The sequence below is a fragment of the Heloderma suspectum genome, chromosome 4 (assembly GCF_057233095.1).
Source record: "Heloderma suspectum isolate Gila_16-S chromosome 4, 16-S_ref, whole genome shotgun sequence".
NCBI classification, from domain to species: Eukaryota; Metazoa; Chordata; class Lepidosauria; order Squamata; family Helodermatidae; genus Heloderma; species Heloderma suspectum.
Window position 1 is genome coordinate 282,210,111 of NC_139461.1, and position 23,258 is coordinate 282,233,368.

The following is a 23,258-nucleotide window of genomic DNA, read 5'->3' on the forward strand; positions in this document are numbered from 1 at the left end:
AAACAAACAAACAAAAACCATTTTGTTTTAATGGCTGAAAAATGGGTTTATAGATTTGTATACACATTTCTAAACAAGACATGACTGTTAACAGAGCATGCAAAACTTTGCCAGAGACATCTGAACTCTAGAGCATAATGAGTTAGCTTGACGATATGTCACCTTCCCTTTTTCCAAAGCACAATTAAACCAAATGCCAAAGTGCTCTTGTTCGGCAATGCTAAACCAGCTGGTGTGTGCCTATAAACTTTAGCCCCTTGCAACATGTCAGAAAAGAGAAGCACTGCATCAGTAACATGAAGCAGAAGTTGTGGGATTTCACGGGTATCTCAAGCAGAATATGGTAGACAGATCCATCAGTCCATGTCTGAGATGTGGCATGTGCATGGTGAGGGACACAATAAGGCATCTAATAATCTACAGGGACAGAGGAATAAATAATAGTTTATATTTACCACGTGAGCAAAATGTACCTTGTACAATAAAATCTGAAGTGTATATATTATTACTGAAACTTGTGTTTTCCTATACAGGAAAATAGCTGCTAAGGCTCTCTGAGTGGCTCAAGTCACTAAAATAGACCTTGCTTTGTAGCATTATTAGAAAGAGAGTTCTTTGGAGGTACCAGTTGCTTGCCACAGAAGGTGACTGTGAGATCCAGATGGCCATGGCAGTGACCTTTAACTGAGGAGCTCCTTATTGCAGTTTGACATTTTAGAAGATGAGGGAATCCCAGGTGTTGTCATCCACCCTTCCACCCTTCTGCAGCCTAAATCAGAGATCTCACAAAGTTGGTCTGTCATCGTGACCCTCTGGAGTCATTCCAGGTTTCTTCTCAGTAGCATCATCCTCCACTTGGTTTTCTGTAAAAAGAAGTGATTAAATGACCGGTTGTGGAGAAAAACAACAACAACAACAGTGTTTTTACACTGAACCTAGAGATGTAAACCCTCTGGAAATGTTGAGGTCATGGGAAAAAGTGGTTTTTTCCCGACGAGTTTTGGAAAAAATGGAAATTCTGGAAAAATTGAAAAATGAGCAATAATTCTTTGCACTCCTTACAGATCTAAAGTTGTTTTGCTGCTTTAAGATAGCCTGCCCCAACCTGGTACCCTCCAGATATTTTGGACGTCAGTTCCCATAAGCCTCAGGCAGCATTACCAATGGTTAGGAATGCTGGGCACTGTAGTCCAAAACATTCGGAGGAATCGGAGGGCACCAGGTTGGAGAGGACTGTTTTAGGATCATAAAGCAGACTTTCTGTTCCTAAAGTTATTTTATGTATGACTTAGTTTGCTCATAAAGTTATGATTACATTTTAAAACTTGTAAAAGTAAACTCAGTTAGTACATTTGTAATTATTGTCTGCTCTGAACAGATTAGAACTACATTAAATTACTGCTACAGCATCAGAAACACAGGACTCTATAGAACGAAACCCAAGCTGTCAAGAATGCACAATGGTGACTCTACTGACATGTTGGGAGAAGTAGCATAAATGTCTATCAGTAAAATATACTTTAGAACAATAATCTTAATAAGGAATGAAAGAAATAACTATGCTGGGAATCCTACAGAGAGGATTAAAAAAGGGCTTCATTATTTCCAGACATTTTACATCTCCAGTCTTTCTATAAAAGTGTTCTTATTACATAGTTTTTTGAAATCATTTTGGGCAGAGTAAAGGCTGGGTAACAATATATAAGTACTTTGTCTTAAATTCTAAAAGAAAATGTTTCATAATCCAAAGCTATTCAATTTTTCAGGGGGAAAAACAAAAACAGTGGGGTTGGGGGGAGTCCGAATTGTCCCAGTTTTTTCCCAGGCCTTCACATCTCCAACTGAACCCAATAAAAGTTCATAAATGCAGTTTGGCTAATAGCAATGATTCTCTGGTACTGGCAGGTTTGTATTTCACTCCATGCTGGCTGTCTCAATTTGTGCCTTGCATGGATAAGGGTTGAAGAGGGAGGATAAGTCATGTTTGGTATTTCCATGCTTACCTGTGCTCAGACCACTGACCTTTTGGCCCTATACTAAAAATAATTGCCAAATAACTGAGCTCTTTGAAGGAAAAGGTCTTATCAGGAAGGAAGGGTGGGATACAACTTGTGGTTGCTGCTGCTGCTGCTATTTATTTTTATTATTACTTTCTTGACATATTTCGTACTGATGCTTATTGTGCATGATGGCTGTTCAAGGGGAGTGGATGTAAGCTGACCCCAAACATTTTTTGTCACAAAGAATATGCTCTGTATGTAATTTGAGAATATTTTGTTTCTTGGCTCCCATAATGCTCTAGATGGGCAGATAGTATAATGGAAACCTTAAGTTTAAGATAAAACATGGAACAACATTTTCCGTAGGATTTCCAGTGACCTTGTCCTTATAAGTTCTCCCATCTGCCTCAGTAATGCTCCTAACAATAGCTATGTCCTTCTGCAGAGAATATGCAGAATTTTATCGCTTCTGAATCAGATTTTTTTCCTTCTGTCAGGTTTTTTGGATTGTAAGCCTGCAGGCAAGAAATGTCTCATTTTCTAATATGTGTACAGCACAATAAATTCCATGTGCAGTTATGATGGTGAGATCCACTGTAATGTGCTCTATGTGGAGCTGCCTTTGTACCTGGTTTGGAAGCTGCAACTAGTGCAGGATGCAGCAGCTAGTGTGCTCAGTGGGACACCCAACTATGTTCACATGACACCTGTGTTTAAAAAAAAAAACCCGCACTGGCTGCCTATTAGCTAGCACCAAGCCATGTTCAAGGTTATGTAGTTGATATATAAATCCCTAAACAACTTGGGATCAAGATACCTAGCGGACTGCCTTTCCCAGCCAACCTTTAAGATCTTCAGAGGAGGCCTTAGTGGTCGTTCCATGACCAACAGAGCATCGCCATGTAATATCTCGAGGGCGGGCCTTCTTGGTGGCAGCACCATCCTCTGGAAAACCCTCCCTTGTGCAGTTTGGGAGGCAGAAAATGTGGTATGTTTCAAACACGTCCTGAAAACACACTCATTCCCCCAAGCCTTCTCTGGCTTGTAAATAATTGCAGTCAATCATATGCTGCTCCATTTTACTCCTCTTCCTATTGTTCTTTATTGTTATTGTAGATTTAAATTGTTTTTAATAGTGTATTTTAAATGTGTTTCTCTTTCTATTGTAACTGAAATTGTTTTACTAGTGTATTTAAATGCATTTTTTAAATATTTATATGTGAATGGCTTAGGACGCAATCCTATTGGGATGGCTGTAAGCCTCTGAACTCAGTCTTACGGTCATCCAGTGCAGAGCAGGAGGAGTGGCAATCTTCCCCTCCACCCTCCTCCCACTCTGCATTTTGGCTCGACGGGGCTCTGTGGAGCAGGAGGGAAGGGGGCTGGGGAGGCCCAAGGTTACATCATAAGCCGGCCTCCGCAATCCCCTCCCCGCCAGCATACACCCTTTCCCTCCTCTCCAAGATTGCCTTTGTGACCTCAGAGAGGCAGCCAATGTGGTTCTCTCCACACCAGCTGGGGTGGGGGGGAGCTCAGACTCATGGGTCCAAGCACTGACTCCAACCTCGGATCCAGGAATCCAAACTATCCTATGGCCCCCCAGACTCTCTCAAGGGACCATAGGATTGCCCCCTTAGAGATGTTTATATTAAGCAGTATATAAGCATTATTAATAAAATAAATAAAATGAAATAAATGATGATGATGGAACCCGCACATTTAATTTTGCCTCCTTTGATAGCACAATGCCTTGCTCACTTGCATGAGTCATCTGAAGCAAGCTTCTCTACAGGCACACTGGTACACAGCAATTTGTTCACTCCTGCTCTCTACTAAGGGATACTGTGGTAGTATGAATTCTGTGAATCAGTCTGTAGGAAAGTTGAGGTATAGAGGACCATGCCTTAGCTGGGATTTACGGTCTTCTGCTTTCCCAGTGCCAAGATTTTACTAAAAGAAGGAAGCTGCTGAAATGAAATGGTGTTTAATTGTTGCTCACACAAAGCAATGGAGTGTGCAATCCTATAGGGATAGGTGGCCTCCTCCGAACTTGGAGGCAGCTGCCTATCCAATGCAGGGCAGGAGAAGCACAGAGGGCATCATCCCCTCCCCGCTTCAGCCGCCCTGCATTTGCAGGGAGGCAGCCAATTTCGGCTGTCTAGCCGCAGGAAGGCGGAGCAGGGGAGGCAGCTGCCGAATGACACACAGGATGTGTCGTACCGGCATTTTCTCCTTCCCCACCCCGGAACACCTCTAGGAATGCCCCATTTTCACCGCAGAGCACAGGGCCGTTCTGAGCTGCCTGCAAGGCAGCACAGGAGGGTGGAAGTTCAGTTCTCCGGGAACCGACCTCAGAGCGCAGGGTCTGAGGTCGGTTCCCAGAAACCGACGTATCCTATCGCCATCTAACCACTGACTAGCGGCCATAGGATTGCGCCCTAAAAAGTTGATCTTAAAACGTCCATAGAAATCATTTTTGAATAATATTGCCAAACTGAAAAATTGGACATAATATGCTCCAACTGTCTGTCCCTCTTTGACAGTCCTTGTTTTCTGGTACCTGTCCCTCATCAATCACTAACCCTATGTTTGCTACTTGGGGATACATTGAGAACATTTTGTTGATGCAAGTTGCTGGAGTTATCATTATTCAGGTTTACCTCCCTCCTTGGGGTCCCTAGAAGTGAAGTGTATGAGTGGGTATTGGATGCATCTTGTTTCTAGCACACATCCATGTAAATTTCATGTCCATGTACACTAAGGCACCACTCAGGCCACAGCTCGCCATTCCACACACTGTGGCTGCTCAGCTGTATTCTGAACTAAGCTGTGTTTTGAACTGATTCTATAACACATGGTCATAGAATCAAAGATTTGGAAGGGTCCTTGGGAGTCATCTAGTTTTGGTCCCTGCTCAATGTAGGATCTGCAGTGCAGAATGCAGCTACAGTATCCTTAACAGATGGCAGTCGAGCCTCTGCTTAAATACCTCCAGTGAAGGAGGACCCTATACCTCTTGGGGCAGAAGAACAAACACCCTCTTGGCTTTGCAATCAATGGAGGATTGCCTACCGTAGAGTAAACCAATGCAAAGGTAGAGGAGACCCTTCAGCAGTATGTAAGAGTGGGGAGTTGGGCACCGATCCTCCAAATGAGACTTGATGTTAGAAACATGCCCTTATCCTCATCTGTGAAATGTTGGCTGATATGACATCACACCATAGATATGGGTCCTACTCAAGGAAATATGAGCTCCATGTGAATTACAAAAACATTTGCACATGAGCTTCCTGAATTACACCTGCTGATGGGAAGCTCTAGTGGAGCGAAAAGTAGCTCACCTTCCTTTGCAATGGAAATATCATCCATGGTGCTCGCCAGTTTCTCCAGTTTAAGGGCAGCTGCAGCTGCATCTCCCTGAAGGTCGTGGACTGCATTTCTCCGGCCGCTCCGGTCACAGCTGATGAAGTCAGAGTAAGCAGGCTCAGTGTCCATAATCTCATTTACATTGTACGTGGCAGAATCCCTGTGTTAGCGGAGAGGTGAATAGTTGAAAAAACATCAAAAGGCACGGGAGACACTAAAAATCCATGTTAAGCATATGAAATCACTGTAGCTAGTCAGCATGAATGAGGCATGGTCTTCACACGATGCTTCTCGCTATCGCTCATGGCTGATACAAGATATGATATAGGAACAGGTCCAAACTGCCTGATGAAGGGTCCATCTAGCTTGGTAGGAAATGTCAGGTTCTCAATGAGGAAGAGAAAGCCCTATAGGGACGCCAGTAAAGTAAATCCTGCCCTTTATATTGAGCCCAGGGGATGGTCTAGGAGTCTTCCTCCTTTGTTTTCTAGTGAAAACCACCACGGAAGGCTGACATTGGGAATTTCCCTTCCTCCAGTTTGTCTGCACAAAAGTAGCTGCTCTGTAGCTGCTTTGAGGAGAGAAGCTTGGAGAGAGAGTCCCCATTTTGAGTAGACAGTTATATAGCCCCTCTCACCTCCTCTGGTGGGGCATTAGGAGGAAGAATGATGAAAGTGCCTGCTCTTCCCCATGTTCTTTGGCCCTCAGCTTTGGGCAATCCCAAAGATTAGGGCAGGGGTAGCCAGCCTGTGGGACATGGGAGCCACAAGCAGCAAAAGCAGTAGCTGTTTGTAGCATTCCTTGAGAGAAGCAGGTTCAGAGAACTGGTCATGGCATTCAGTTAGACCTGTCTGCCAGCCTGTACCAAACAGTTGCCAGCCTGGACTAAACCACACCAAGGCAATGTGTGCGTGTGAGAGGGGGGTGGTGATGGCTGGGGGTTGTAGATGCACTGCAGTGCACACTAGAACGACACCACCATCCTATATCATACTTTGGACAACTTGTAGCACAGCAGCTGAAAGATCTGGCCATTACTGTTTAGAGACACTTTTGGGAAACAGTTGTATGGTCTGAACATTTGAATTATCCATTGATATTTTTACCTTTCAAGGATTTGTCTTTAAAAAACACCCTATTTGCCTTTGCCACATCCCATCATGACAGTGAGCTCCCATGTGCCATGGAAAGATGGAAAGGAAAAACCTCTTGCCTTTACAGCTGTACTCATGCTCATTCAAATCATGCACCACTAAGGAATCCTCAGTTATATGGTTGGCCAACATATGAGGCTGCCTTATACTCATTCAGTGGACCACTGATCCATCTAGCCCAGTACTGTCTACTGCAGGGGTCCCTAACTTTTTAGGACCTGTGGGCACATTTGAGCATTTTAGACCATGCTGTGGCACCATCACAAAATGCCTAATCAGTGGATCACCCCTTTGGCGTCTACCTGTTGCATCTATGGACTTTTGTTTTGTATGTATTGGACACTGCAATGTCTCTTTAATAAGTGATTGTCTAATTTGGCTAATTGCTGGTGATGTAATATAGCTAATGCTTCTTTTAAACTTATGTTTTGGCAACATCCAGTAGTTGCTTCTTTTTGGGAGGAGGTTATTACACAGATAAATGTTGTACTGGAACAGTCTTTGATATCCACTGATGTACACGCTCTTTTAAATTTACCTGCTTCATGGAAATTAACAAATGGTCAGCTTACATGGATTCTCTACACCCTTTTAACTGCTAGAAGACTGACGTTACAATGCTGGAAGGATAAGCACTCACCTATAATGCAATGGACTGAGGACCTTACAATGCTTTCAATATCTGAACAGGGGCATATAGGTGCCACTTTCAAATGGATACTTTTTTGGATATATGGTCCACTTTTGTTGAAACACATGTATAATTGCTAGAAAGTTGTATGCATTTCATACATATCCATGTATGTATATTTAAAAAATGGAAAAAACACCAAAAAATAAGGAATGAATATATATATATATATATACACACACACACACACACACATACACCAAGTGCCTGAAGGTGCCACGCTGGGGACCCCTAGTCTGCTCTCTACTGAGCAGCAGCCCTCCAAGGTCTCAAGCAGATCAGTGCTCAGGATGACAGCTCTCACAGTCGACATGGCGTACCTGATAGGGCTGGGAGGTGGGGAGCTTAGTTCTCCTGCTGCAAATGACCAGTTCAGGCTCACAGAAAGAACAGGCAGCACAAAGGACTGTTTATTACTCATGAGGCACCCATGAGGCTGTTTATTCCTCCACAATGCAGGAATGGTAGGGTGAAGTTCCATTTATGTTATTTCATGCTTGTTTCCTCCCCATTCCCCACCTTTAATCTGGAGTCCTGCCCTTCAGAAATAAACCTTGCATGTAGGCTGCATCCTGCACAGCAGAGCAAAGGCAGAGTAGCTTCCAGGCGACACACTCTCTTCTCCCCTCCTTTCAGCTTAGCAGGTTTGCTGCAAAGGTCCTCTCTTTTCCTGGCCATGAAACTCCCTCCCCGCCCCCTTCCCACCAACCCAGCTGTAAAGTCCATGATTGATGAGGTGCTAAAGGAACATTGAGCTAAAAACTGATTCCCCTTGAGAAATGTTTTCTCCTTCAGCATTGTGAAGATATCCCTTTCTCCAGCTGGGGCATTCTGTCACCTACAGCACTACCCTCTGTGCACCATCCAGAATGAAATACTTGGTCTGAACTCCTGAAGTTAATGGTTTCCTCACTGTCTCTCCTCTTATCCAGGTTTGTCTTGGGTTGTCTTTTTCAGGATCTGAAAATATGGGCCTTCATTCTCAGTTATAATGTTGTCCTTTCAGACTTATTTCTTGAAACAAACATGCCCTAAATGGTGCCATACTAATTGATCAGCCTGGTATACTGGTATGGGAAGCATTCCTTCTTATGACTAGGTGATACAGAGTTGGCAGAACAGCTATATTCAAGGGCATCACTCAGTTTTGGCAATGGGATGGAAGCTTCCAGAAGAAGGTAGTGGACATTTCTTGTCTCTGTTCCCTGTACACAGCAGCATCAAGAAAGTCTCTCAAGAGCATGACCTACTGGTCTCAGGATATAAATTAAGAACCAAAAGCTGTGGGACTGGAACTGGGGGGAGACTCAGGTTCAAGTCCCCACTCAGCCACAAAGCTCACTGGGTGACTTTGCAGCAGTCAATGACTCTCAGCCTAACCTACCTCACAGGGTTGTTATAAGGATCAAATGGAGAAGAGGAGGATCATGGATGCCACCTGGGGCTACTTGGAGGAAAGGCGGGGATATAAATGTAACGAATGAAATAAATTTGTTGAATCATGAAATCAACAGGATGGTCAGAAGGGGAATAAAGAGAACTTCTATTTTCCCATCTTATTACTAGCTTTAATAGCATGTATTAATGCCATTGATCTCAGCCTAATTCTTGGCAAAAACAGGACCATTTTCTTTTACTCTCAAATTCTTTCTGTTTGCACAACTTGATTTTGTAAGCTGAGGAAAAGTAAACAAATTTGCCAGTGCAAATACTGAATTAATTTTGACTTGCAGATGAACATACAAGGACAGGTACATCTTTGACCTTCTGGAGGCAAGTGAAAATATATTTATTTCAGCAAACATTTGCCTGACTAGCGTTCTGCTTTTATTTATTTTTTCTGTTTTTCTGTTTGAATTATTGGGGGCAGGGATAGTTAGCTTAATGAAATCCACAACCCCCCCCCAGTTCCCCACTTTAACCAAATCATACCCCCTGTGACCTTCCAAAAGCAGTCACTAAGAAGGCTGTCACAAAGGCTATAAAAAAAAATGCTTGCATTTGGGAGGGAAGCCCTCTCTGTCTCCCCCCCCCCCAAATTCAAGCATTTTTTATTATAGGTTTTTATTTAGTATTTTATATGGATTAAATATCCTTAATTTTAATAAGAAAATACAGAGTAACAAATTTATACATACATTTTTACAAATGGAAAAGTACTTGTGACAGTCCTGAATCGTGCTTTCCCCAAGGGAGAGCCATATTGTGGCAAAAATAAAAGTCCAGTGGCACCTAAGAGACCAATACATTTCTTGTGACATACACTTCGATGGGCTAGTGCTTATTTTGTCAGGTACATCATGACAGGACTCTTTTTTGCTTTGGGGAGTGAATCATTAAATATGAGGTCTTCAGAGGGGAAGTCTCTAGTTAGGAGTCCTGGCTTTGATTTTAAAGCTGCAGAAGGAAAAAGGATAGTCTAGCATGCTAGGTTCAGTACGTGCTTGGCCAGCAGATGGAGCCCTTGGGTTATATTTTTCTCCTGCCGGCCCGCCCACAGCAAACACGTTGCACAGGATCTTGGCAAGGTCCCAAAGGACTGTTCTGGGGCCTTGCTGGAGTCGCTGTTAACAAACAGCATACTTGACATGGCTGAACTGCATCGGAAGCTACTTTATACACACAGATTCCCACACGAAATGGTGCTGAGGTGGCTTTGTTTTTAAGCAGCAACACTGAATGTATTAATTGGATTCGGTGGTGTCAGGGAGCGGACGGTGGCAATATGTCCCAGTCTAACTCCTCTGTGACATAAGTTGATAATCTCTGAAAGCTTTGCAAGAACAGCTATTTTTAAGATTTTATGTTTCTGAGCCCAGAGGTGGTCCATCTGGCCCCTCCACTGTGGCAGGGGGTGCTTCCAGACAAGGCCTTTATTGTGAAATCCCCCTGCCTTATTAATGGATTTTTATGGCATGACGTTGCTTTCAACTGGCAACCCTCCTGTGTTTTCCCAGTACTTCTTCCGTCTTTTTTCTTTCCACAAAATATCCATTAAGGAGGGGACAACAAAACTGCTACAGAATGCCTTCGATTGCTAGCCTTAGGAGATGTCTATCTGCATGCACCTGTATATATCTTTTATTATTGGATCCACTTCTGAAAGTAGGAAGTCTGTCAGTAGAAGCAGACTCTTTATAAAATATTTCAGAAAAAGAAAAAAGGCAGCCAAGCTGAAATATTACCACCTGGTGTGTTTTACAATCTCCTTTCAGTCCAGCTGACCTGATCCTATCTTTATCAAAGACTAGACTAGACCTATTGAACAAAGTGTGCTTGCTATAGGCATCTGTCGCCTAGCCCTTGCAATAATACATGCCCAGAACTTTATTCAGAGGATATAAAGCTGCGCCCAATTATTTGGGCAAAGAACCCAGAGAAAGGAATGGGACAAATGCATATTTAACTAGGCACAATGTTGCAGCTGCAGTCACTTAAATCTGGGGTAACATAAAAGGCACAATTCTATGCATGTTTAGTCAGAATAAAGTCCTACAACTCCCAGCATGCCCCAGCCAAGTGGCTGGGGCATGCTGAAAGTTGTAGGACTTTTTTCTGACTAAACATGCATAGAATTGTGCTCTAAATGTCTGAATTTCAAGAACTGGCATCAGAATCTCTATATAGAGATGGGATGCATACTTCATTATAAATAAGAAAATGTATTAAAATGACACTGTTGCTGTATTCATTTATGAAGACTACAGGGCAGGGGGGACCCTGCTACCCAGACTTTCTTTTTCTATTTACATGTAAACTTTGCCTGCAGAATAATGGCCCTGGGATGTGGTTAAGCATCTGAGTGATCCCTTGTCTGCATAAACAAGACACCTATGAGCTCTTTTGCTAGGACCCACTTTTAAGGTACCCTATGAAGGTTTAGAACTTAGAAGCCATGGCTGGGGACACATTTGGTTAAGAAAATATTATTCTCTTTTCCCTTCTCTCTTACTCTTATTAGTTATGTCATGCCCATCTAAGTTTCCCCATAAATGAAATAAAATTCTCTGATTTAGAACCACAATCATGAATTAGTAACTTCAGTTTTGGATGTTCTTGATGATGTACTCAATCCCAACAGGACTAGAAGTATGGCTTTTGACAAAGTGTAATCAATTGTTGTGAACCGCCCAGAGAGCTTTGGCGATTGGGTGGTATAGAAATATAATACATACATAAATTGGTTAGACTGATTTTTAAAAAACCTTTTTAAAATCAAGTAAAACTCAAAATATTGGTCTTTAATACAAGATTGCAAGTGTTATCTTGGTGTCCCCCTTCTTTCTTTCAGAGGATTGAATATCTCATCTTAAGATACTGCCTGCTATGACATACATACACATCATTTAAAAATGAACTCTGCTTTTTGCTTTGGAAGAAAACTACTGTTTTACTTATATGCAAGTACATGCCAGCATAATTGATTAATCAATTGACTAAAACTCACTAATCAATTAATATTTCTTTATTAATTTCTTTAATGCTGAAATTCTCAGGATACTCCAAATATCATTGGATGGAAAATTAGGTATGAAATACTCCACTCAGAATTCCAGGCCCTCTGCTAATGAATTTAATAGTTGAATGGGCTTAAAGAGTTTGTGATAGAGACTGATCTGTTCTATCCATGTTCAGTCCAAAGGTTCCTTGTTCTGCAGCCCAGTGGGGTATATGGGAGTCAAGTCATGCCACTAGTTTTGATTTCAAGATGGAAAAGCCAGCGACATTTCTCCCCAGTTTGCACATCACAGAGGAAAAGCACACCCATGTGGTAAGATACCAAATTAACATGTCTTGAAAAATCAGTAGAAACCCATTTTCGGTATGCGATTTTTCCAAATGGAGATGCTTTCACCACACCTCCTTATCATGTGAAAATCTAAGGGGAAAGTCATCTTATGTCAACAAGTATACAACCTGAAACAGGTCCATTCCATAGAACTCAGTGCTGGTGCAAGCTCTTGCAGAGATCACACCATCCCTAGCTCATACTGGTCAGCTAAGTGGCAGTGGGTTTGAATGGGTGACTGCTCCAATCACTTTCCTTCCCTCTCGCATAAATCCTGACTTTAAGAATGTAAGAAGGCTACTGCTGGATCAGACCAAAGACCCACCCAGTCCAGCGTTCTGTTTCCAACACTGGGCCACCAAGTGACTCCAGGACATTTACAAGCAGGGAATGAAAGCAACAAAGTTTCTCTGTTTCTCCCATCTAGCACTTAGAGGTACACTGTCTCTGAACATGGAGGTTCTATCTAGCTAACATGGCTAATAGCTATTGAGAAATCTATCCTCCATTGATTTAAGGCTTCTTTCAAAGCCATCTAACTTGTGGACGTGCCTCCCACCTCCTGTGGCAGTGAATTCCATCCCTCAGCCCAAAGCTTGCTGTTCTATTCTGCCTTACCTCTTGCCTTTTTGAATGTTTTGCTGCTCCTCTCCTGCCTTGGCTTTGCAGCGAAGACACACACCTTGCGCATCTAGCATGTCTCCGTTCATGTCGACCTGGCATTTCTGACACTGTTTGAGGCAGGCTCCCTTTCTGTTCTCAGACATTCTAAATGTTAAACTGGCCAGCTCAGCCAGCCTGGACTTACTGTAGCGAAGGGGAATTTGGAAAAGCGTTAACAACTTAACAATAGGTTTGCAGCAGCACTGTGTTTCAGTTTAACCACCTACTTCCCTTTGTATAGCCAGGAGCCACAGTCCATCCCAGTTCCACATGCTTAGGCCTACTGCAATCCTATGGCTAGGCCACAGACACAGGGTGTCAGCCTGCCATAGAGGGAGCAAACCAGAGCCCTAGCTTTGAAGTCCAGCGGCATCTTTCCCTTCAGGTAATTCCTTTTAAAAGGAATTTGGCTTTGGTAGAATGGCCAAACCAAAATATCAGTACTAGAGGCCACAGCATTTCATATTATTGGGTTGGATCCAGGACCTTCCTTCTGGGAGAGGAAGGCAGATCCTGCCCCGCACACCACAGCTCACTCCATTCGGCAGGGTCTCCTGACTCTCTGTGCAGGGGGCTGGAGGGTCTGCTGTGGGAAGGATCGGGTGGGGAAGTCAATTTCTGCCAATCCTGCCAGCACAGTTGATCCAGCGTTAATCTGGATCCCACCTAATAATAATAATAATTTAAAAGACACATGTATATAGCACTTTAGGGCAGACTTCTTCAACCTGGTGCCCTCCAAATGTTTTAGACCTCAACTCCCATCAGAACCAGCCAGAATGGCCATTGGTTAAGAAAACTGGGAATTGTAGTCTGAAACATCTGGAAGTCACCAAGCTGGGGAAGGCTGCTTTAGATATTTTGGCCACCTAATGCAAAGAGAAAACTCACTAGAAAAGACCCTGATGCTGGGAAAGATTGAAGGCAAAAGGAGAAGGGACGGCAGAGGATGAGATGGCTAGATAGCATCACCGATGCAATGAATATGAACTTGAGCACGCTCCGGGAGAGAGTGGAGGACAGGAAGGCCTGGCATGCTATGGTCCATGGGGTCACGAAGAGTCAGACACGACTTAACGACTGAACAACAACAACAACAGACAACATGGCACCCTCAGGCACTAATGTGTCCCTGGCAGCTTTCTTGGTGCCCTCCAAAGTGCCCTTCCTCTCCCACTTTTTAAAGAAAATGTACATATTTTCTTACTGCCAGCTAGAATTGCTCCAGGCAAAATGAGGGCCTCCAGTTCCTGCCATCTTCTTTTCCCATTAACGCCTAATACGTGATGGGACTCAGAGATATTCTTAGGAAATGAAGATGAGAGAAAGAGAGGATGGATGGGCATATGTATGTGAGAGACTACATCTCTGGGTGGTGATCCAGACTGAGAGAGAAAAAGAGATGGGAGGAATGCGTCGGCTGGCAGAAAAATGCGGGAGAGATAAAAGTTGCTTTATATGAAACAACTGGGTTCAAAGGAGTTGTTTAGTGCATTGTGACTCAGACCCCACCTTTCCCTTGTATACAGTCATTTGGGCAGGTTAGTAGTCCTTTGTGAGTAGCTATGCCCTGGCAGCCATTTTGTGGTGGTGCCCATGAGTCTCTCAAATTGCACGTGTGCCCACAGGCCCCAAACAGTCGTCTACCTCTGTGTTAGAGTATTCAAAGTGCATCACATAAATCACCTTGTTGTAATCCTTACAACAACCCTGTAACGTGGATCAGTATTATGATCCCCATATCGCTGAGGGAGGGATGCTGAGGCTGAAAGAGTGGCTTGCCTAAGGCCAGCTCATGGAACTATGGAGCTATGATGTCTTTTCTACTGTGTATTTTGAAACATGAACATTTTAAAATGAAAATCAGCAGATAAATTTAGCCACAGGATTGCTCCTTTGCTCTGCTGATGTGTATGTTTGTGGAGATACATATCCTCCAAGATTTCACAAAGGGAAATTATGAGACCCTTCTAACACATGTATTTTTGTATAACAAAGAACACAGCCTAAAACTTTCCCCACAACACACAATTATTTCACATTGCTTAAAAAAATGTATCCTGCCTGCTGTATTTACTTATTCTCGGTCGTGCAGCTAGGTAATTAATGGTCTTTCAAGTGCTCTGGCCCCTTTAGACAGCCTTGAGTATTACTTCAGTTGTGAAAAAAGGTAAAGGTGTCCCCAGCCAGTTGTGTCCGACTCTAGGGTGTGGTGCTCATCTCCATTTCTAAGCCGAAGAGCCAGCGCTGTCCGAAGACGCTTCCGTGGTCATGTGGCCGGCATGACTGAACACCGAGGTGCACGGAATGCTGTTACCTTTCCTGCCGAGGCGGTACCTATTTATCTACTTGCAATTTCTTGCTTTCAAACTGCTAGGTTGGCAGGAGCTGGGACTGAAGATGGGAGCTCACTCTGTCACGCGGCACTCGGGTCTCGAACTGCTGTCCTGCTGACCTTCCAGTCTGCAATTCAGCGTCTTAACCACTAAGCCACCGCAGTTCAGTTGTGAAGCAGACAACTAATAGTTCTCTTCTCCCCCACCCCTCCACTAGCATTCTGTGCTGTGTGACAACCTTGATAAAAAGACAATGTGCCATTTCACATTTTAAACTCTCTTAAACTGTAGTACCGCCATGGCTGCCGGAATAAAATGGAGTTTTCTTCGGCTGCCCTGATACTAAGCACATTTAATTGGGAATACACACTATTTTGTTGTAGAAAAGGATAGTATATTTAAAAGTAAAAAATGATAAAATGAACATCTGCAACGATGTATATGCCCAATCACCTGCCCCCTAATTTTGTAGAAGAAGAAGAAGAAGAAGAAGAAGAAGAAGAAGAAGAAGAAGAAGAAGAAGAAGAAGAGATGCTGTGCTAAACACTGTCAGCTCCAGTGGGCCCTGGCATAACCATGCTGGCCCGGGTGCTGATGCCAAGCCTGGCTGTTACTGGCCCATCACCTGCTACTCTGTGGGTGGTCATTTGGGCAGGGGGGTGGGCTGAGTTGCAGGACCCTGGACTTTGACCCCAAAGTCCAGCCCTAGTTGTGCCACTGTTTATTCTGCAACAACCTGCCCTCTACTAACTTAAAAACAAAGAGGACATTTTTGTTTTGCTGAAAAGATATACTAGGAAAATGGTAATTGTCCTCGAGCAGGGGTAGGCGATGTGACACCCGTGGGCCCCAGTGCGCACCTTTCTTGGCATGCACCATGGTGCCCTACCCCTCCCACTTTTCTTTTTTATTACAAAGTTTTTTACTGGCCACTGGGATTGCTTCAGAGTAACGTCAGGGCCTCTAACTGCACCCATCTTCTTTTCCTAGGAATACCTCTGGACCACACGTGGGGCTCAGAGACATTCTTAGGAATGAAGGTGGCAGGTGGCAGGAAAAACTTCCTGACTGTTAGAGCAATATGACAATGGAACCAATTACCTAGGGAGGTGGTGGGCTCTCCCACACTGGAGGCCTTCAAGATGAAGCTGGACAGTCACCTGTCAGGGATGCTCTGACTTGGATTCCTGCATTGAGCAGGAGGTTGGACTCAATAGCCTTGTAGGCCCCTTCCAACCCTACTATTCTATGATTCTAGGTGGTAGCAGGCTGATGCTTTCATCTGCAGTGCATCCATTTTGTGGTGGTGCCCAGGACAGTCTCTCAAATTGCCAAATTGCCCCTGGGCCCCAAAAAGGTTGCCTACCCCTGTCCTAGAGTATATTACCAGTTAAAACTAGACCTTAGCTGCTGAAGTGTGTGTGAAATGGCAGACCATGCACTGCATGGTGCCTTACTGTTCATGGGCTTGTATTTGCATTCATGTGCGAGAGAGAAAAGATGTCTCTTTCCCTCACTTGCAGTTGTAACTGCTGAAGACAAGGGAGGAGGCAGGATAGGGGCTGTTGTTGGGAAATAGGGGTAGTTGGACTGTATGGAGATATGGTAAATGAGCGCCTATTTTATTCAAACATTCTCCTGTTCTAGTCAGTCTAGCCATGTAGCACCCTTTTGCCCAGCTCCTACTTCTGAGTCCGACTGGGAGGGACGCCTGTGGTATCTATTTCTTGCTTGGCTTCTCCCCTCCCTTCCCATTCTGGCTGGTATAGTGTATGTAGGCCAGAGGCCCTATTACTTATGGAAGCCATACTGCCGAACAAAGGGTACATCATGGCAGCCATTGTCCTTTCTAGTTCTATAGAAGGATGTAGGCCAACTAGGCCTCAAGCTAGGCCTGCCACTGGCCTCATGGGAAATGGACATGTGAAGCAGCCCGCTTCATTCACATAACCCCCACCCCAACCTTATATAATTTCAGCCACAGAACGAGACATCTGCCCCACCCTACCCCATAGCATAGCCCCTTTTAAATGACCTGGCAGTGGCAGTTAGGATCCAACAGCCTCAACTGTGAAACTGACTGAACGACACGTATGGTTTCTCCTGCCACTCTGGGGGTTCCGAGTGGAATCCTTTACTGCCTCACCACTGTCAGAGCAGAGGAGATGGGATTAGAAGCAGGATTATATTCCACACACACACACATGAAAGGTTGTATGGTACAAGCAACAAAGGCTACTTCCCACTCCAATTGTGAACAGTCCTAATTTGCCCCCTGCCCCCCCCCCAAGGGACATATGTGTGAGTCACAGAGACCACGAAGAAGAAAGGATCCTGAAGTAGATTAAGACTTCCTCCCCGCAAGACGTGCTTCCAAACAGATAGCTCTCAGCACTACCAAACAAAAGACATTGTGCAGCTATTCCATCTTTTCCTCAATGGATTTCTTTTTGGCAGGGGGTGGGACAAAGAAGATGGAGGGCATTTCTACATGAGGCTTTTATCCTGCACTTTTTCCAGGGCTTCTGCTTCCGGATTATTTGCAGGATTAAGATGGGCTCCTTTTACGTGTGCTTTTTTCTCTGCCATTATATGTGTTTCATTATACAGCCACTAGATGGTGCTGTGGTATGGAATTGCGCAATTACATGCTATAAATATAAAGCCATTCAGAAAAATACTCCACTTTCCTCAATCTAAAAAACCCCCGTGTTAATGGTTGCAAAGCACAGGAGGGGCCTTAAAGGATGATGTCGTATAAAGGACCCACAGACTACCGTGAGTGAGCAATCACAAGTGCACAATAAAAGCCTCGTGTAGAAAGGCTCAGAAGCTGTGGGAAAACACGGAGGGTGCAAGAGGAAGACGTCATCATCTAATTCCCCTGTAAAATTACATGAATGAAGCAGGGTGATTGCATGATAAAAGCCTCATCTGGAAGCATCCTCAATGAGGTTTGGCACTGCAGGCACCAATGTCTCTTCTAAAAAAGCAGGCACATAACAAAATTTCCAGGAGGGAGAAGAGAACTGAGTGGACTGAACACTCCCTGAAAGAGGACCCTTACTGATCCACATTGCTGTCTTGGGCATAACTGTATTTCCACTGGCCCATCATCCCACACTCAGGGGATGGGGGTCTAAACTAGATATTATGCACAGATCTGTTTAATGTCCCCCTGACACCTTTTCTGATACCAACACCCCTGCTCAGTGCTTCCAGAGAGGTGATTGGGATTGGAGAATATGGGGGAACAGTGTTTGACCCTTCCCCTGCCTACTGTTCACACCCCCAGTAGCTTTAATGTGTGTGGGGGAGGGGGGTGCTGAGGGGTTGGAGTGGAAAGGGTAAGCAGGGAGAATGTGGATAGGAAGAAATTTTTCTCCTTCTCTCACAATCCTAGAACCTGGGGTCATCCCATGAAGCTGATTGGTGGGAGATTCCAGACAGATCAAAGGAAGTACTTCTTCACACAGCACATAGTCAAATTACAGAATTTGTTACCACAAGACGTAGTGATGGCTACCAATTTGGATGGCTTAAAAAGGGGGTTAGACAAATTCCTGGAGGAGAAGGCTATCAATGGCTACTGGTCCTGATTCTATGTGCTACCTGCAGTAAGCCTATGTACACCAGTTGCTGGGCAACATGGGTGGGAGCCTGCTGTTGCACTCATGTCCTGCTTGTGGGTTTCCCATAGATAACTGGTTGGCCACTGTTTTAACAGAATGCTGGACTGGAAATACTTCTTGGTCTGATCCAGCAGGGCTCTTCTTATGTTCTTATGCCCTACTTCATCCCTGAAGGCACATCTGATGCCCTACTTGGTAAAATAGACATGAAGGTGGGACTGACATAAGAAAAGCCCTGCTGGATAAGACCAAAGGCCTATCTAATCCAGCATTCTGTTCAAACAGTGGCCAACCAGTTATCGATGGGAAACCCACAAGCAGGACATGAGTGCAACAGCACCCTCCTGCTCATGTTCCCCAGCAACTGGTATTGAGAGGTATAGTCTGTCTGGTAATGGAGGTAATATGTAGCCATCATCATGACTAATAGCCATTGACCAGGAGGAAATTGGTGGGCTATCAAATCTCCTGCTTCACTGGGGAAGATAAAACAGTAAGTCTCCAGGTTGGAATCTGACATCTCTAACTGTGCAGGAACCTTCACAGAAAAAAGGGCAGCAACACTGATGAAAAATGTCTCACAGTGCTTCTGAAAGATGCTCTGGCTTTGAGGCTCCCCAGGAAGGAAATTGTGGGACAGCTGCCAAGAGAACACTGCTCCGCATGCCTTTGTTCTTTATATGACTGAAGTGGTTCCTGAAAGCTTTAGTATACAATTATAGGAGGAACTGTTGCACATCCATCCAGTGGGCAGTATATTCAGTTTCTATGTGCAAAGACCTGGGAGGGGGGGGTGGATCTTCATGACAATGGAATAAGAAGTGTGTTGGAGTATTATCCGGATTTTTCATGGAACTGGCTTTGGTCTGTCAGGGACACATGAAGCAAGAAAAGCCGAGTGTACCATACCTTTCACGGGCCACACAGTGCTTGGAAGCAACATACTTCCCAGTGGGTTGGAGGGAGTAGAACTGAACATCATCAACCTGGCAGGTGCTGCTCAACCAATGAGAGAGGCTTGTTTCCCACCCCTGTCCAGGCTCCCCCCTGCTACAATATTATTATGAACGGAGAGTAACTAATTCACAATTCTGAAGGCTAGAAAAAGTGCTTAAAAGGCAGGCTAGATACTCACTCCCCATGAGAGCACCTCACCAGCGCAAATAAGCCCCATTCCAGCAAACAGTCACAGACTTCTAGTACTAACCCCCCTTTCTCCTAATCTGGCCACTTCTCCCTGCTCTCAGTGACAGGCTTCTCTGCTTCTGTGATCCGGAGACTGTGCTAGATCGCTACTGTGATAAAGTGTTTGTGCGTATTTGTTTAGTGCCAAAGGGATGGTGGGGGAGAAATGCTCACTTTTCAATGAGGAAGCCAAAATCTCCAAGTATCTAGTGCAACATCTGAAGTCTCCCTATAAGAGCACCCCACCACCCCAATTTCACCCCATTCCATCAAACTGTTGTGGAGTTATAGCTTCCAACCCCCTTTTTCCTTCTCTGGGCACTTCTCCCTCCTCGCAGGGACAAATTTCTCTGCTCCTGTGATCCCGAGGCCGTGCTAGATTGCTACTGCAATAAAGCTCCTAAACACATCAGAGGAGCGAAGTAACGTGATGTCAGAGAAGCAACTTTACACAACATCAGAGAAGTGATTTAATACTACATCAGAGAAGCAACTTAACACAGCCTCAGAGAAGTGGCTTAACACAACATCAGAGAAGTGACTTAACACAATATCAGAGAAGCTAAGTAATACAAACATCAGAGAAGTGCATAATCTCAGAGGCTAGTTAGTCCCACTGGCGAGAAGGGAGTGTGGTGCAATTCTGAAGGCTCAAAAGAGTGTTGCAGCATTTTGATGTGTTGGAAAGTCAGACTAATTACTTTAGTTACCTAGGTTACCAATGGCACAATCAGGTGAAAGTCACACACACACACCCGAAATGTCCTGATCATACCAGATTTAAAGTGGAGGGATGGGCACACAGCAGCTGAACCACAGGGGAGCCGAATTAAAGAAAAACAACGGAGTAAAAGTACTCTGCAAAAATACGGCTTCCCAAAGGTAAACGCCAACATGGCTGCAGAATGGCCACAATGCCAAATGGTCCCAATCTGCAACAAATCACCTGTGAAGACAGGTCCCAGAATATCAACCGCACTAAACACTGAATATTAACTGTAAGACAACACCAGTTGTGCATAGGCTGTATGCTTTATACATAATGGACATGCGCTGCACTGCCCTTTATTAGTGAGTTCATGCATGCATTGAATATGAAAGGATATTTCCAATTACATAATATGGTAATAATCAACAGTGGTATGGTAATACTTAGCATTTCTATAGTGATTCCAAACATTCAGAGCACTTCTGATGTACACTGGATTAGATCTAGAGTTTGTTCCATGTGCCCTACCACTGGAGAAATGGAGTGGAAGCTATTTTCGCTGATTTGTTTTTTCTCTGGCACCCCATGAAAAGCTGCTGTGGAGGACTGCAGAACCTCCAAAGTAGTGTGAGAGGGGGCTGCAAGCAGAAGAGGGAACCGATGAAAATCACCTTCCCCCTTCCTCCAGTAGGAAGCTCTGCTGGCTTGCAGGTCCTCTAATGAATGGAAGAAGCCCTTCTGTTTGGGAAGGAACACCCTGGATCCAACCCAGAATCTCAGTTATTCTTGCAAATTGCTACAAAGAAGGTCGGTATTGCTATGGCCATATGTCCTATTTTACAGAAGACATTCCTCCATTTGAAGGCGTGTTCTAGCTGAAGGGCTGTCCAGCATTTTTTTGTAAAGGGTGGTATAGAAATAATAATAATAATAATAATAATAATAATAATAATAATAATATCTGACATCCCTAAATTATGCTGCTGTCACCATGTGAAGTCACATTATATGCTTGTTCCTCATCCGCAGGGTGAGTCAGATTCTTTTTGGCTTTTTGTAACATAAATGACAGACAAGCATTCCGAGAATCAAATGCTGGCTCAGCCGTCAGTCTCACAGTTCAGGGCAGCCTGACCACCTTAAAAAGAATAACAAAGTAACAGTGCCACATGGATATTCATGTGTTTCTGTTTGTTTTTTTCCTTAAAAAGTGTGGGGGGACAATGTTTTAAAAGGCAAAACCACTCTTGGGATTGTGGGGGAGGTTTTTTGGTAACATTGGTTGGTGGGCAGCCAATTAGTACTGGACACAGCTGGCTTCTGTTTCAAATTTGCAGAACGTTCCCCCTCCCCCTCCGAGTTTGATCCAGGAATGGAAACGTACATTTGGACTGAGCTCAGTAAGGGCCCTTCCTGTATAGCCCCACTGCCCTAACGTAGGGTGGCCAAAAAAGAGAAATTCCACCCTAGGGTTTCTTCACACGGAGCTTTTATCCTGCGATTGAGATGGCTCCTTCCCAGAAGTTTGCGGCCTCTTTACATGACACCATGATCCTCCAGGGTGTCTCCTGCACTAAATGCCCTTTGTTCCATTTTCAAATAGATCACAGATAATGAGTTATCAAATTGCCCCATTGTGTTCCGCTTCAGTTTCCTCTGTGAAAAGAGTTAAAGTGGCAAGAAGAGGAGCGAGATCAATGAAAGTTAATGGAAGATTCAGATATGGGGAGAAGGAGGGGGGAAGGGGATGGGGGAAAGGAAGCGCGTGTAAAGGGAGTCAGTTGTGATCCTGCATTTAAAATAGAAGCAGAAAGACCCATTTTAAATGCAGGATTTTAGGCTGGTGTAGAGATGCCCTACATGACACCATGACCATTCAAGGCGTCTTCTGCACTAAATGCCCTTTGTTCCGTTTTTAAATAGATCGCAGATAATGAGCTATCAAATTACCCTATTGTGTTCCGCTTGAGTTCCCTCTGTGAAAAGAGGAAAAGCGGCAAGAAGAGGTGCGAGATCAGTGAAAGATATGGAAGACTCAGATATGGGAGAAGGAGGGGGAAAGGGGAGAGGGGAAAGGAAGCAGGTGAAAAAGGAAGTTGTTGTGATCTTCCATTTAAAAGGGAAGCAGAAAGCCCCATTTTAAAAAATGCAGGATTTTAGGCTGGTGTAGAGATGCCCCTAGTGAGGACCTGTGCGCCCACTCAGTCTGCTATCCAGCTGCTGCTGATGGACATTCGAAGCCCCTGCTGTCTTTCCTTATGGTTCTTTTACTCTAAACCAGACTTGGCCGGGACAGCCTAGCAAACAGAGGACACCTTCAAATAGAGGACTGTCATCTGCCAGCTGTCCAAAATAGAGGACTGTCCTCTTTAAAGTGGGACACCTGGCCCCCCTCCAAAAAGCATTATGTCTGTTTTTGCCTGCCAGCAGCCCACCAGCCTTGCTGTTCTTACCCCTGAATATGTAGTTTCGTTAGCATACTCTTCTCTATGCCATCTTCCATAATTCTGTGGGAGTTGCTTACAGCTTTCCAACACAATATTCATTTCGCATGGAAAGTGAGTTTTAACTCACTCGAAGAAAATGCGTTTATAATGGTTTATAGGAAAGCAGGAAACTCCCTTTGCTCTGTCTGCAGCTCTCTGTAAACAGAAATAAAACAAGACCCAAGAGGGCATCACCATGGAACAAGGTTTTGCTGAGTGGCAACAGGAAAGGTATTTTTTTATCTCC

General features: G+C 44.2%; 1 protein-coding gene across 4 annotated transcripts in view; it reads right to left on the minus strand.

Moving 5' to 3' along the window:
* The window catches only part of PKIG (cAMP-dependent protein kinase inhibitor gamma), a 37,385-nt gene continuing 14,127 nt past the window's right edge, over positions 1-23,258 (minus strand). The window contains exons 1-4 of one of the 4 annotated variants that reach the window (XM_084853999.1): positions 17,035-17,157; positions 12,619-12,807; positions 5,342-5,526; positions 10-863 (exon numbers count right to left, since the gene is read on the minus strand). In XM_084853999.1, the coding sequence (XP_084710125.1) occupies positions 784-863; positions 5,342-5,526; positions 12,619-12,767 (414 nt within the window). In that variant the 5' untranslated portion in view covers positions 12,768-12,807; positions 17,035-17,157 and the 3' untranslated portion in view covers positions 10-783. Of the gene's footprint in view, positions 864-5,341; positions 5,527-12,618; positions 12,808-13,870; positions 14,003-17,034; positions 17,158-23,258 lie in introns of those variants that run through there. The other 3 variants (XM_084853998.1, XM_084854000.1, XM_084854001.1) reach the window with 3 other exon arrangements.